Below are 16479 nucleotides of genomic sequence, written 5' to 3'. Positions count from 1 at the left end.
AAAATTCCGGGGGAGCAGGGGTCTGCAGGGGAACCTGACTTAGTTGTGTCCATGAGCTTGGCCAGGATTTTGACGTCAATAGCTGGAAACCAAGAAATAGTAAATTGTGGAGGGACTCTGGGGACCGGAGATATCCCAGGAATGTTAAGAGCGTTCTTCTCGATGTCTGATAAAATAGCTGTCACTTTCTCTAGAAAATAGCTTTGGAAGGTGTTACAGTCTATTGTTATGTCCACCTTTCAATCTTTCTTGCTCAGTTCTTTTAAGATTTTGAATGTTTCTTTCTGTACATTTGTTGCCTTATTTATACATGTTTCATAATATTCCCCCTCCGCTGATATTATGAGTTTTTTGTAAGCATTCAGCGATATTTTATAGAGTTCTCGGTCTCTGCTATCTTTTGTCTTCCTCCAACATCTCTCACGATGGCGAATTTTTCTTTTATGGTCTCTTAGCAGCGGGGTAAACCAAAGGGCCCTTTTCCCAGCATCCTTTATTTTCTGTACCTTTTCCGGGGCTATCTGGTCGATAGCTTGTTTAAGGCTCCCCACTATAAAGTTATAGTCCTGATCTAAATTTCCAAAGGAATTCCATGATTGAGTATATTTGGGGAGAGCATCTGATAGAGTTTTTGAATCTATTTTTTTCCAGGAACGCACTTTTTTAGTTTTAAGAGGTGGTTTCATCAAAGTGGCTTCCAAAGTAATATTACACAGAAGTAAGTAATGATCTGACTAGATACAAGGTGTAATGCTCGTAAGAGCTACCTCTGGCATAGAGGTCCAAATCAGATCAAGGGTATGACCCTTGACATGTGTTGGGGCTTCCACAAGTTGTTCCAGACCTAACGGGGTCATAGAGGTCTGTAGTTGACGAGTTAGTAAATCTTTGTCTGTACTATCCCAATGGACATTAAAATCTCCTGTCACCAAGACTTTTTTATAACGTGTGCAGATATCAGATGCAATAGGGGAGAAGAGTTCATTAAACAAAGAAGTACATTGTGGTGGACGATAGACCGCAATAACGATAAGACAGGAATTATTCAGGGTGATTTTTACTCCAAGTATATCAGCGGAGTTTATTGTTTCTGCTAAGATTTTAACCACAATTAGATGTTTTTTAAAGATAATTGCTACTCCCCCACCTCGGACATTATCGGGACGGTTGTGCCAAATCATGTCATAGCTATTTGGGAGGGCGGCTATGATATCTGGGGAAGAATTATCGCCTAACCACGTTTCCGTAAGGGTTAGAATGTCGATAGATTCATCCTGTAGGAGGGTAAAGATTTCTAGGTGGTGTTTCTGAAGTGACCTTGTATTCAAGCTGGCAAGCTTTGAAAGGGGCGAGTGGGGCAGGTCATTACAGCAAGAGGAACGTAAAATATTAGTTTCCTTTAGTATAGACAACGTCATAGGGTCTAAAGGCTGCTTACCTAAGTCAAGTGAGAGAAGATCTCCAGTAGAGTATGGCAGTCGCCTACCAAGAGTCCTGACCCCTGGGCCTGGTCGAGCACGGACGGGCACAGACGGGCAGGACTCTGGCACGACTCCGGCGCAGGTCCGGCGCGTCCGCTGTACGGAGTCATATCCGTCTTATTTATGCGCTGCTAGTGTGAGTGTGAGTAGTGTGGCTCACTGGTTAGAGGCAGCAGGCCTGAGAGCAGAAGTCAGCCCGGGACCAGGGTTCAATTCCCGACGCGGCAGGGTCGTGAACCTTGGTCAGCGGACTCGATAATTCTCGCTTCGGTGCTTACTCTAATCAGGGGTTCCACTCGGCAACTCTGGGCATTAGCTTGCCTAATCTCCACAACGGCCCCGCCAATTCCGGGGATGCCTGGCTCCACCTTGGGGACTCCCAGCAAGGGACCATCCCACAGGGAAAGCCAGGACGGGTTCCCCAGAGTTATACAGCGCCGGGACGCCCCGTTGCTGGGGCAGCTGTGCGCTTTACAAGTATACTACATTTACATTTAGAGCGCGTCACCCACCGACTCCTCACCCAATATGGCCGCCAAAGAACCGGGAACCAGCCCTCGGCGTCGATACTCGGCCGAGAGCGGTCCCGAGGCAGAGGGAGGGGGGGAAAGGGGCACAGAGCACAGGGAAGCGCTAAGGAAGTCTCAGGCTTATTAATCAAGCAGTTTTAAAAATACGAGTAAAACGTAATACGAGTAAAATTGCACTTCAATGCCAAACTAGCAATGCAAAACTAGCAAAGTGAGAGAAGAGAGACCTCCCGGCTTCCGCCTCAGGAGGGGAAAAGTTGCTACTAATAGTTGTCACTCAAATACACGGAGCTATTCCCTTTTTATGCGCTGCTAGAGCGCGTCACCCACCGACTCCTCACCCAATATGGCCGCCAAAGAACCGGGAACCAGCCCTCGGCGTCGATACTCGGCCGAGAGCGGTCCCGAGGCAGAGGGAGGGGTGGAAAGGGGCACAGTGCACAGGGAAGCGCTAAGGAAGTCTCAGGCTTATTAATCAAGCAGTTTTAAAAATACGAGTAAAACGTAATACGAGTAAAATTGCACTTCAATGCCAAACTAGCAATGCAAAACTAGCAAAGTGAGAGAAGAGAGACCTCCCGGCTTCCGCCTCAGGAGGGGAAAAGTTGCTACTAATAGTTGTATGGCAGAATGCTGGAATTCCTAAATGTGCTGAGAATGTTGTGAAGCATCGTATGATTTGTCTGAAGTATAATCCTGGCAAGGGAACTCCAGCTGGTCATTTTGCTCCTCCGACGTATCCATTTGAAGTGATACAGTTAGATTACATTCACATGGAGAGATGCAACAATCTGAAGTATGTCCTTGTGGTTGTTTGCGCCTTTTCCAGATGGATAGAGGCCTACCCCCTAAAGGATAATACTGCCTTGTCTACAGCTAAGGTTTTGCTCAAAGAGTATTTCCCTAGATTTGGTTTGCCGAGAATTGTATGGTCGGACAATGGGAGTGAATTTGTGGGTCGAGTCATGAAGAAAGTGTGTATTGGATTAGGGATAAATCAGAAGTTCCACGCAGCGAATCACCCCCAGTCAGCAGGTCTTGTCGAATGCTATAACGACACATTAAAGCTGAAACTCGCTAAGATTCAAGCGAGCACTGGTCTTACATGGCCGGATGCCTTGCCGTTGGTTCTTTTGTCAACAAGGACAACAGTGCATTCTCGTGTGGGACTTAGCCCATACGAAATAGTTTTTGGTCGTCCAGCGAATGTTTGGGGTGTGCCTCGTCCTAAGAAATACAGTGACCTTGAGTACCCTATGTTGGTGGATTACTTACATGACTTGACTGCTAAATTACGAGTTCTCCACCAACAGGTCTATGACAATTTGCCGACAGCTACTGCAGATCCAGGGCACACGATCCAACCTGGTGATTTTATCTTGACGAAGAATTTTCAGCGATCCAAGAATTTGGAACCAAGATGGACTGGTCCCTATTTGGTATTGCTGGTCACTAGAACTGCTGTTAGAGTAGCTGGTAAAAAGAACTTGGGTGCATGCCACCCATACGAAAAAAGTTCCGTTGCCCTTACCGTATGATAAGTGGGTGAGGGATGGAATAGCTGACTCAGAGTGTGAAAGGGTTCCTAGATTCGTACCTTTTAGTGATGCACATTTGACATGGACTCAGTCGGAACGCGAGGATGATGATGTTCTGCTAGCTGCTGTGCCTCCGTCTCTGAGACTCGACACCACGAATCCGGAACTCCTCTTTAAGGATCAGACTGTGCCTGGCAAAGAGCGCTACAATCGAAAAAGGACGTTTGAAATGGACAAATAAATCTGAATTTGTTTATATAGTGAATTACACCTTGTCAGATCAAGAAACTTTTTTTTACTTTTTCTTTTTCGAGTCACCATCCGGACTCAGCTGCAGGGTCACGGTATAAGTTCTTAAGGGGTGAGCCGCGTATTGACACAAGGTCTGTGGTTTAGGGTCGTTAGTACGATCTTGACGCACACTTAAGTGAAGAAGGAAAATTGCCGCGAGCAGCACGTTAGAGGATGGAGTCTTTTGAGTCCGACAAGGGTGTTAAAAGAGTTGATTTCAGAGTGCAAATGTGTATATTGGTTCATAGCAAATGTTTTTTAATAATGTGTTTTCTTATGCTTTTGAACATTACGTTGGTTTGTGTGGGTTGGATTTTCTATGCATCACAACAGACGCTTGCATCTACCTCCCAACCTACTCTTTCTTTTTCTACTGTTTCCCCACATGAGTTTGATACGTTGCCTGAACATGAACAGACACGAAGATTAGAATTTGTGAACAATTCGTTTATACAGATGTTACATCAGCATCAGCTAGTCGTAAATACCACAAATTGTTGGGTTTGTGGTCTTATGCCGCATACGACAGATAAGGGAATGCCATATTTGGTTTTGCCTTTTTCGCCTAATGGGTCAGTATGGGCACTCCAGTCAATGTTTATCTATGCGAATGAAGCATCTCCTGTACGTTCCGTCAAAGATAGTGCGAATAATAATGCCTTGATACAGGGAATAGTAGATATGGTCAGAGATATTGATGCATATAATGCTATCCCTAAAGATGAGGTACGAGCATATGTTGGTTGGAACAAGACGAGATATAGTATTAGTCTGACAGAGAAAGAGACAGAAAAGGTCTCCTCCTATTTGGGTTGTACCCCACCGAGGTAATTTTTGTCTGCAAGGTAATGGTCAGAATCCGAGAGCTCAGCTTGGTAAGAGTGTGCACATCTATGTCTATACGTCCCAGAAATCTCCACCGTTCGTGCCAGCCAAAGGCACGTATTTTGTTTGTTATGATAGAGCATATAAATGGTTGCCTTCTGACTTTTCAGGCACATGTTATGTGGCATTTTTGCTTCCCCCTACATACACAGCTTCTTTCAACTACCATAAGACACGATATGGTAGAGGTGTTATCGATGCGAAAGACACTGCCGCACAAGAAGTTGGAGACTTCTTTAAGGGTTTCCTGCCCTTTTGGTGTCCTATGGCTAATGGTAGGACTATTCGTCAGCTTAGGAGAGTGGTTGAAGCCACTATAAATGAGACTGCAGGTGCCCTTAGCAATATTACAGCTGAGCTTCAAGCGGATCGCCTTATGACATTACAGAACCGCTTTGCTTTAGATATTATACTTGCAGATAGAGGTGGAGTATGTAAATTGATCAGGTCTAGTTGCTGCGTTTTCATACCAGATAACGCCCCGACAGTGTACCAAGCCATCTTGAGGTTACATAAGTCCGCTGAGTCTATACATGTAGACGAAGGGAACTGGTCATTGATGGGATGGTTTTGGGAACTGCTGTCCAAATGGGGATGGAAGATTCTGATGTTTCTTGGTATGGCTCTAGCAATCTTTTTCTCGTGTTGCTTATGCATCCAGTGTGGTCCCTCCATTTGTGGCCTTTGTGCTACAATCTGTGTGAGAAGACCAGTCCCGAGAGAAGCGAAGGATAATAGGATGATGTTACAGCAACACCTTGATGACCTGATGAGAATAGATATCGACCTGGATTCAGATTGACGTGAGTTTAGGTCATTGCCTACGTAATGGCAAAAGGAGGGTCTGAGGTTCCGTGGTTTTCGGGATCGGACTCCATTTTGTTTGCGTTGTTCATAACGCCATTTTGTGTTGCCCTCACGTAGGCCGTGGAGGTAACCGAACGAATAAAGTTGCATGGGCCTCATTGTTCATGTATGCATTAAACAGGCCCTTTTCTGACTTGTGAGTGAACTGCAGGACGCTGACCTCTTCACCTGAAACTGACCCTTCACGAAGCCAATTTCTCTGGCTGATCCTTGTGTAAAATTGCCACTTAATGTTCAGGACCTCGTTAACTTTTAGTTTCCTTGCACATATCTTATCCTAATCAGCACCTGAATTGTTTCTTTCCTTACGACTTTTCATTACATGGGTAGTGCTTTCAATTATGGGTTTGTCCGGCTTGTGGAAATTGAATTTGGGACAGTCCTAATAATTAACTTTTGGGTTGGGTTACTGCAAATTGGGTTTTTGTTAATGTGATACTCAGTTAGAAAATGTGTCCTATTGGTCAGAATTTTGCGCAGTGGGTGTACATTTATAATGAGAATATTGTGTATAAAAGGTGATGTCTTGCTCTATGAAATTTGAACAGTTTCTTGAGTTGTACACCGTGTTGTATTGCTGAGATATACTGTTACTAGCTGCAGCTAATAAATTTGATCTCTGACGCCACCTAGAAGTATTCCGTGTCTCTGTTTGCCAAGACAGGAGAACCCGAAGACTTTGGGCGTGTCCCTGGCGCCGCTGGGTTCTAAAACCCGGTTCTTCAGTATCTGCACGTGTGCTTTTGGACACAGTCAACCATTGTGAGAAGTTGGCCTGATATATGATGCTCACTAGTTCTAGTGATCACCTTGTATCAGTCCAAACAACCCTTATGGTGATTGGTTGTAAGTCACCCTTATAGACCAGCTATCCTAATGGTAGCGTGGACAAAGCAGTCTTAGGCTAAACTCTTTTGGCTTGTGAAGCCAGCTGTTTTACCACATATAACCCCTTGACTACCAGATGAAAGGACACCAAACAGGTTGTTATGAAAATAAACAATATATTTATTATTAACAAACACCTCTGAACTCTTTATGAGATCAGAGGGCTAAGCACATAACAATACTCTTACGAAAAATACAGTGAATCGCACAAATTACAATGGTGCCCTAGGGACACGACAAACCATATACTAAGTAAATGGTATAAGGAAATCGATAGAGGAAATTAAGCTGCCCAGAGGCTGTAGGATCGCTGGGACTACACTATCCTAACCTTAGGTAAGGGGCAGGAAGCCCAGGGGACGCGTGTGCAGAGTGTGAACTCACACGCGAGATGCGGAACAAAGTCAATGGGCACAACAAATTACGAAAAAGGTAAGTAAAGACAGTTACGACTAGTTACGACTAAAACGACAGGATACCTGGACACTAGGAGAGTCAATCTACCCTTGAGCACCGAAATGCTCTCGTTACCTCACCCACGGGCTGCGGGTGCATAGGTGTGAAAGTGTGTCGGGTTTCCGCGTCGAAATCAATGGAGCCTTGAAGAAAGATGCTGCAGGCGACCAGGAGGAAGATGTCCGGAGCGATCCAAGGGTGGATCGAGGAAGATGAAGACCTGATAGCAGAGGGGACAATGTTCAAAGTCACTAGCCAGTGACTGGTGTGGAACCAGGAAGGAACCAGATGCTGTCGCCGCGATCAGGTGAAGAGTGGACGCTTGACTCTGACCAGGAGGTGTCTTCGACGACCAGGATGGAGGCACGAGCTGTCCCACTCAGGCTCTCGCTGCCGGCGCTGCCTGATCCGGATTCGGAGTCAACAGGCCTTGGCAAAGGCAACCCACGCGGTGAGTGAAGATGGCGTCTGGTGCAGACCAGGAGGGTCCGGGGTGCTTCTCTTTTGGAAGGAAGCACGGGCCAGTCTGGAGCAATCAGACCAGCGGTGTAGATTTCTTGGGTCGTCTAGGAGGTCACTGGCCAGCCGGCAAGTGACCAGACAATGCGTCGAGCAGCAATCAAGCAAAAGGGCCCCACGCAGATCTCGTGGATGCTGGAGGGCTGGTCTTTGTTGCAGAAGCTGCTCGGGGCTGGGGCTTCTCAATCCCCAAAGCACTTACTCGAGGGTGCCCCAGAAGTCGTGCTGGAAGCGAAGTGCAGTTTCTTCAAGATGGCCGGTCCCACGTGTCTCGTCGCACCCACGGATCTCAGCTGTGCTGCAGATGTGGGTAGAGGTCGGAGAGGTCTGGAAGTCCAGGTCTTGTCGGGCTCTGAGGTCTGGTTCCGGCAGGAAGGACGACAAAGTGAACCGCTAGGACACTTGATGGTGCCTGGAGTTGCAGGGTGGTCACTCCTTGGCCACAAGGGAGATTCTTCAGTCTTCTGTGGAGCAGAACGTCAAAGTCCTGAGTTTCTTCTTGTAAAGTTTCAATTCAGGATAATCTAATTTGGAATGGGACCAGCTCCTACCTTTATCCTGCTAAAGGAGGCAGTACTAGTGACTAGGTCCCTCCCATGGGTGGGACCAGGAAGGGGGGTGGTTACACCCCCTATCCTTTGTCCGGTTTCGCGCCAGAGCTGGGGCTGGAGTGCCCCAGCAACTGGTTTGAACCCGGGTATGCACAGGGACACCTTGTGTGCCCCAGGCATGTCTCATTCTTTTCAGCCTGTCCTACCTCAATACACAAAATCCTGTCTGGGGTGGTGCTAGCACCTCCAAAGGCAGGAAACCCTTTGTCCAGGCCTCTGTTGCTGGAAGGACTCCCAGCAGCAGGAGGTCAGACTCGTGTCTGTGGTGGCAGCATCCATTTTGTGATGCTAAGGCTCGGGTTAACTTTAACCGGGGTTACAGTTACATACATGTCTTATCCCTCTAGAAGGGTGGAATGCTACCCCCGTCGCCAGAACTGGCGAGGGGGTAGTATTCCAAAGCGTATGACACCTTACACGACATGTTTTGATAATGCTATACCAAAGTTAGCAATAGCCGCGAGGATTATAATGCACTTAAGAGTATATGGTATAGCGTTATCATGGAACAGCTATAAGGACATGGTTCCGAAAGCTGCAGACAGGCTCAGCTCATGCTAGAGCACCATCTCACATAATTCCAAGCACTCTGCCTTCAGGATTGGCAAGGCCTGCCATAGGAGTGACTTATAGGAATCTATGTGTCCATTTTGGGGTTAGATATAGGTATACTAAATCTACAGCAAAGGGTGATTACACCACCTTGCCCCAGCTGTGTTACCAGCCAGTTGTGTCTGTTTAGGTGGCCAGCCAGGGGTGGCATAATACATGCTTCAGCCCCTGGTAGGCCTTGGGTGCACTTATGCCCTGGGTACCTATGGTACACTGTACAAGGACTTATAAGAGTGACCCAATACCAATTGGTAAATGCACCTAAAGTACATGTGTGTCAATTTAGAGAATGAACAGCTAGGCTGTGGGTCTGATTAGCAGGCCCACAGCCAGGGAAAGTCGTAAACCAGTGAAGCAAAAAGCAAACATCTGGGGTGACCATAGGATTGCAAACCCTACTCTCCTACACCCATGATATTTTGTTGGACTGTGTTAAGGCTGCGGGCATTTGCAGATCCCTACTGAACTGGGTGAAATCTTTCATAGAGCACTGTGCACAATCTCTACAACTGCCACCGTTATTGGCAGAAAGTGTGTCCATAAAGAACATGTTATTTATGTTCTGTAACTCTCTTTGCTGTAAGATAGTCTCTGCCAGAGATTCCTCACCTTTTGAATATTCTCACAGGCATCAGACTGGATAAAGAAAGGTTTTCAGCAGTACCTCCGCAAGACCTTCAAATGGATCCCTCCCGAGTCGAGGAAGACAGTCACCCACGCACTCATCACCAGCAGACCAGACTATGGAAACGCACTCTACCCCAGAATCAACAAATCCCTACTCCGCAAACTCCTAACAATACAGAACACCACGGGCAGACTCGTCCTCGGCATCCCCCGGCACAAACACATCAGCCAACACCTATTGAGACTCTCCACTGGCTCCCCGTGGAGAAGACAGCCACCTTCAAAATCCTCACTCACGCCTACAAACGCCTACACAACAATGGACCCAAATACCTCAATGACAGAATAAACTTCCACGTACCCAAAAGAAACCTGCGATCGTCCAACCTCGCACTGGCCGAAACCCTGCGCATCCAAAGAGCCACAGCAGGCGGAAGATCGTTCACTCACATTGCAGCCAAGGCCTGGAACGAACTACCAACAGACATCAGACGCGCCCCGTCCCTGAACACCTTCAGGAAGACTCTGAAGACCTGGCTCTCCGGCTGAACAGAGTTGTGGACACCCCCCCTCCCCCACCCCCACCCCACCCTCCATCCCTCAGCACCTTGAGAACCTCCCCAAACGCAGAGCTCCAATAGCAAATTGGCTTGACCAGTGTGCCGATTCTTAGACTTGGGATCTTATAAAGTATGGAGTCCAATCAAAGAATGAGGACAATGGGCGTGTTGGTGGGGAATCTGTGGTTAGGTAGAGTCTCCATCAGAAAGTGCATTTCCGGAGGTAAATAACTTTCTTCCGATAGAGACTTCGAACCACAGATTTCTCATCTTTTGAATGAATACCAAAGAACTACATATTTGGAGTTGGGTCTGTGAATGGACTCAAACCAAAAAGTCCCGTAGGACTAAACAAGCAAAAATGCCCCTCCCAGCAAACCTCTGTCCAAACAGTAGTGCTACATGAATATATGGAGAGAGGTCCAAGTGCTTGCATGGCGGATGTCCAGGATAGGACCTCGGCAAGCCAACGCAGTGGTAGAGGGGTTGGTTCTGGTGGAACGAGCTCGCATTTCTCAATTCCGAAATTGCTTGTTGGCCAGTGAATAGCAGATCTTAATGCAGAGCATGATCCTGGGGAGACGGTCCTTTTCTGCACAACCTTGGCTTTTTTCACCCCAGGAAACCTCACAAAGAGCTGATCGTCTACCTGGTGCTCTCTGTTAAGACTGACGTGAAAGCTCAATGCTGTTTTGAGCTCCAAGAGATGGAGACTCTCCTACTCCTTAAAGGGTGAGGTGGAGCATAGAATGCCTGCAGGGTGATGGTTTGACCAAAATAGAATGGCATCACAACTTTTACCGAGAAGGATGCCAGAGTCTTTAGAACCAGTTTGTCTGGGAAGAAAGTAATTGCAATGGTATTTATATAGCACTTACTACCCCTGTTGAGGCGTTGAAGCGCTCTTCAGCGAGTAGCACTCTATTCCAGACCCCAAAAAGGATTAGTGGTGAATTAGTACAGGTTAATATGAATTAATTATAGTGGTGGACATGCGAGTCTGTTAGTTGGATTGAAAAGAATAATGGAGAGATAGAAGATGTAAGATGCTAGAAAGTGTTTTTCGGAGTCCTTAGTAGTAGGATGTTTGTGAGGAGTAAAGGAGAGAGGGAGGAGGAAAGAGTCTCTAGAAATGGATTAAGGAGATCCTAGTAGTAAAATGAGGTCTCAGATTAGTCTAAGGAAGGATACATGAGGGAAGAAATTAGAAAGGGTTATTTGGGAGATCTTACTAGTAAAATGAGGGTTGGGGAGATGCAAGGAGGGATAGCGGAGGGAAAAGTACAGAAAGGATTTTTTTCGGAGATCATAGTATTAGAATGGGATATTTCGGAGTTCATGGTAGTAGAGTGAAGTTTGGGATGAGTAAGAGAGTGATATACTGAGTGGTATAGAGTGAAACATAGGGTAGTGCATTGAAGAGAAGCAAATGTGTGTTTTCTTTTAATAACAGTAGGAGTAAAGTAATAAATATATGGATACAGTAGTGTATGGGCGGTAAATACAGAGAGCCTGAAGCTCACTCATTTGTCTTGCCGCTGTTGAAATGACAATGTACACTGTCTTGAGGGTGAGATGCCGCAGGTGACAGCTGTGAAGTGGTTCAAAAGCAGTACACATCAAGTAAGTGAGGATCAAGTTAAAGTCCCACTGTGGCAGGACAAAAGGAGAGCGAGGAAACACATGTACGCATTTCAGAAAACAAATCACAACAGGTGATTTAAATAATGAGGCCCAATCTGGCAACCGCAGAAAAGCTTAAAGAGGCAAAAATACCATTCAACTGCGCCCAGAGAAAAGCCTTACCAGATGAGAGACAAAACCAACAACAAAATGTCAGATAACTTTGCTCTAGTTGCTGTATGTTGCACCAAGCTACAAACTTGCCCCAACAACAGGTGTATATAGTTTTTGTCGAGGGAGGCCTGGCTGGCAAGATGACAATCACCTACGTAGAAGGTTAAAAGTGTTCAGCTCTCATCGCTGCATCTCCAAGCATGAAGGTGGAGAATGCGAAGGCCTGGATGCAGGGTCCTGCATTGCTGCTGTGACAGTAGAGCCTCCCGGAGGGGCAGCCTGATCAGAGGACAGATGCACATGCCCAGGAGTTCTGGACATCCCACTCATCGCATTCAATCTAGGGCAACTAGCATGACTTGGGCCCAGTAGCCCTGATCTTCTTCAAACCCTGGGACAGAAGAGGTATCGACAGGTAAGCATACAGGAGTCAAGAGTCCCACCCTAGGCGCCTTCTAGCTAGAGACGCCTTGGGAACACAAGTGCGCACAACAGCTGAAATTGGGCGTTCACAGTGGTGGCTAAAAGATCGAGCCAAGGTTCTCATCATCCTCATTCGACCTAGAATTAAAAAATCCTGCCAGGTGCTTCACCACCAGGAAAATGTCTCGATTGTTCAGCCATGTTCAGGGGGCAGTGCCTCCTGGCAAAGGGTCTGGGCCCCCCACCTCACCCTGGTTGTTGCAATACAACATGGAGGTTGTGTAATACGTAAGCACCTGTACCAGCTTCGCCTTGACGGTTGGAGGGAAGGCCTTCAATGACAACCTACTGGTCCTCAGCTTCAAGAGGTTAATATGGAGATGGGGCTCCACCAGAGACCAAAGGCCTCTGATCTCCACCTCTCCCAGGTGGCCTACTCAACCCTGAAGGGACGCATCGATCACCACTGTCGGCTCAGGCTGGGGTAGGGAGAGAAGTTTGCCACTGACCCAACTGCAGTCCAGTAACAACCAATGCAGATTTCTTGCAGTCACCTTCTGGACTGGACGAGGTCAGAGAGGTCGCCTTGATGTAGGGCCACTGAGATTTGAGATACCACTGCATGCCTGCAAATGCTACCTGGTATGTTGTGCAAGCAGGATGCAGGAAGCGAGCAGTTCCAGTAGTTCCAGACCTCACTGTGAAGCAGGACTGAGGCTGAAAGACCAGAATCATAGCCTGAATTTTGCGGGTTTATAACGCGCTTGAATCACTCCTGCCGGAGTATCTCTGCGCCCACAAACGCCAGAAGCATGTTCAAGAGTCAATGGATAGCATGTCTAGGCCCCGGCCGAGGCAGAACGCCGGCCCCGAGCTCCCGGGGAGGGGGCACGGGGAGAGGCGACCACTGCAGCTGGGGCGATCCACAGGAAGGGCCCGGCTCGCGTCCAGAGTCGCCGCCTCCCCGGAGGGAGGCGCCTCGTCCAGCCGCGGCGCGCGCCCAGCCCCGCTTCGCGCCCCAGCCCGACCGACCCGAATGTTTTGGACTCTACTTTTTGGGGTAAAGGGAAAAAAGTGGACCTTGTGCCGAATGGCTTTGATGAAGGTGTATGTATGAGAAGGAGTCAGGTGTGACTTTTGCAGGACAGGCTGTTCACCCTACTCTGGTGGTGATTGACGAATGCCTGGGGCGAACCCGCCTTCATTAGCCAGTAGTAAAAGTAGAGGATGACTGGGACCCCTACCAACACCATTGTAACGACCTGACAAAGCTCCTGTCCCAACCATGTACAACAAGTAACGGCAATGGGCCCCCAGGACCAGTATATTGAGATAGGAGCCCTGCAGATCCAGCGTCAAGAACAGAAAAGACCTCAGCAGGGTGAGCTTTTTGAATTAGTCCTCCTGGAGGAAGGCTTTAAGAGGGCGCACAACTAAAATAGGACAAAGGCCTCTTCCGTGTTTGGCACAAGAAAGTAGCAAGAATAACAACCACAACCCGCTTCTGACACAGGCACCCTCTTAATAGTCCCTTTGCCAAAAAGTGTTTGCACTTCCTGCCGTAAGACAGACACACGCTACTCCATCAGTCATTCTGGAAACGTGGAAGGTGTAGCGGAGTGAATTGAAGGGTAAGGCATATCCCTTCTGGACTATCTGCAGGACCCACCTGTCTGATGTTATGGTCTGACAACCCGGCAAGAATCATTGGAACGTGCCCACAACCAGATGACTGTGCTCCACTAAGGGCACGCTAAAGAGATTTGGTAGGTGGGGCCATAGGGAGGGCATTAGGCTAGGTGGCATGCAGACAGTGACCACGGGATCAGTGGACACCACAGCTTCGGCCGTCTAATGGTTGGGCACCTTAGTGGGGTGGAATTGGCTGGTGGTATGGGGTATCTCTGCTGAAACCACGGAAGGAACGATAGGGCTGCTGCAGCTGGTGAGGTGGGGGAGATAAGTCCATGGAGCGCACTAGGGCTCTGTTCTCTTTGAACAGCTTCAGAGCAGAATCTGCCTTGTCCTCAAAGAGATTAGTCCTGTCAAAGGGCAAGTACATAAGGGACAATTGAACATTGCCAGGGACTTCGTTGATTGTAGCCAAGTGTGGCGCACTGGTTTCAATGGCTCTCTCTATGGATTCTGCGATATCCAAGCCACAGCAAATTGTGAACTTGGTTGCATTACAACTGTCATGTATGCCTTGGGTACGACCGGGTCAGAGATCTTCCAGGAAACTTGTAAGCTCTTGATCCACCAAATCCCAAAGAGCGTGGGATCAGCACCCCAGCAGGCAATTATCAGAGGACTAAGCTGGTGGAAGATATTACCTTCTTCCCAAAAAACTCCACTCATTTGGTCTTCCCATTGGGGGGGAGTAGTTGGAAAGTGATTCAGTTTCGCTTGACTTGTAGACGTCCGCACCAAAAAGCTTTCAGGGGAGGGAGGTGGTGGAATTGCTGGGCTATCTGTGGTGGCATTAGAGAACCAGCTTAGAGCGGATGCCCTCCATCATTTGTTAAAGGGCTTTAAAGAAGTTTACTGGCACCTGTGCCATCTGAGGATCCCTACAATAGTGCCTGTGAGGCTTCCTTAGATACAGCCCTTGGTAATAAATGCTAGTTTGGTTCCTCAAGACGCTCCTCAGTGGTTCTGAGGCGCCTTCTGTACCCTGGAATAAAGTGGACACTGAGCTGACGTAAATTGCATGCAGTTTAAGAGTCAATGTGCTCTATGTCCAGCTATCCTTCTGCCAGTCCTGTGTTTTATGAATCCGTATGCCACATGGCTTCCTTTGTGCAAGAGCTCACACATGGCTAAGCCTAAAGTGTGCTCTAGGCTGGCTTTTTATCGCTATTCAACAATTGTTATCTTAATTGAATTTCTTAATTTTGGATACCAGAGAATTCGACCCAACAAAACTTTTTTTTTTTAAATGCAGTCCAAATTTGAACTTGAAACATCTACCGTTTCCACTTCGAGATGAACTTACAAAGGCTAAATCTTTATTAATAAAGAGAAATTTTTTTATAAAAGTCTACAAGCAAAGTCCAAGTCAAAAACCTTTTCAGATTTTCTAAAAACAAATTAAAACAGTAGTGAGTCTGTTAAACTTATTTTCATTTTTTATTCTGTTCAAAGATGGATTCCAATTCCCTTCGGGACACTCTCTGCCATGTAATCCTTTATTCACTGATCTAGTGGTTAAACATTTTAATGCACTTCGTTATTTCAAGAAGCCACATAAATTACCAAGACTCATGTAATTGTTTTAAATATCTGTAAATTGTAAACACGCTGCATCGATGCATTGTCTCAAAATGGCTATCATTGTCAAGTCTCTTAGATACTCACTGAACACCACATACACACGTTACAGTAAATCATGCTCAGTATAGGTAGCTAGATTTGTAAATATATAGAACCCGTTTCAATTTTAAAGTTCAATGAATTCATGTTAAATGATTTACATTTCTCCTACCTTTTGTATATGGAAGATTCTGGAATACCTCTTCTGCCAAGTGAGGAAGAACAGGAGCAAAAGAGCGCACAAGAATATCAACTGCTGTAGCCAGAACTGTTTGACATGAGCGGCGTTTGGGGCTCTTCAGCTCTTCACAGTAAAGCCTGGAAAAAAGACATATAAAATGAAATAAGAGCCTCGGCATGAAGGTATGCGATTAAAGAAATGTCTATAAACCAATACATCTTCTGGCACTGATTTTTACAGGTGAAATAATTGCCAAACATATATTTTGTGATTTCCATTCAACAAGAAGTAACTCGGACTCTGGTGAGTAATTTTTCCTGGAGCAAGGTTCTCGTACCAAACTAGACATTCCAAACATCTAAATAGAAAATACACGTGATCTTTAAGTCAACAGGACAGTTGTTCATATCTTAATACAAATCAGGTTAGTAAACTATAATCGAACTACAACAAAATTTACAAGGCTAATGAAAAAAGCATTGTTTTGCTGAAACCCCACATCAGTTAACCTCCTACCCTTCTCCAGGACAGCTGCCAGGACTGAGGCCCTTTCATGACACACCTCTTAGATGTCTCATCTTACTGGGAGTATTTTATTTAGTATTTTATAGAGCGCAAACCTGACCCGTTAGGGTATCAGAGCGCTTTACAGAGTTAAGCAAGATGTTTACAAAATAATTCTAGACAAACTAAATCACGAGAAGTGTTTTGCCGTCAGAAGCAGGGTAATGCAATGAGAGGGAATAGGCAACATGCGTACAATTTAACGGGGAAAAACAAACATTAGCGGGAGCAGAGACAGATTGTATAGCACTAGACTCGGCTCCATAAAGTGAACAGTGAGGTACGAATGAGGTAGAAGGAAATAGCAACAGCCATGGTACAAGACACTGCATAGGAC

The 16479-nt window shown here is 46.6% G+C and overlaps 1 protein-coding gene across 1 annotated transcript in view; it reads right to left on the bottom strand.

Annotated features, from left to right (window-relative positions):
• Positions 1–16479, bottom strand: part of IARS2 (isoleucyl-tRNA synthetase 2, mitochondrial) — a 532602-nt gene that overhangs the window by 139252 nt on the left and 376871 nt on the right. The window contains exon 20 of the mRNA XM_078649801.1: positions 15570–15715. Within this exon, the coding sequence (XP_078505927.1) occupies positions 15570–15715 (146 nt within the window). The remainder of the gene's footprint in view (positions 1–15569; positions 15716–16479) is intronic.

The sequence above is a fragment of the Lissotriton helveticus genome, chromosome 6 (genome assembly GCF_964261635.1).
Source record: "Lissotriton helveticus chromosome 6, aLisHel1.1, whole genome shotgun sequence".
Taxonomy (NCBI): Eukaryota; Metazoa; Chordata; class Amphibia; order Caudata; family Salamandridae; genus Lissotriton; species Lissotriton helveticus.
The sequence above is the reverse complement of the archived record's forward strand: the minus strand, read 5'-3'. Positions and strand labels throughout refer to the sequence as shown.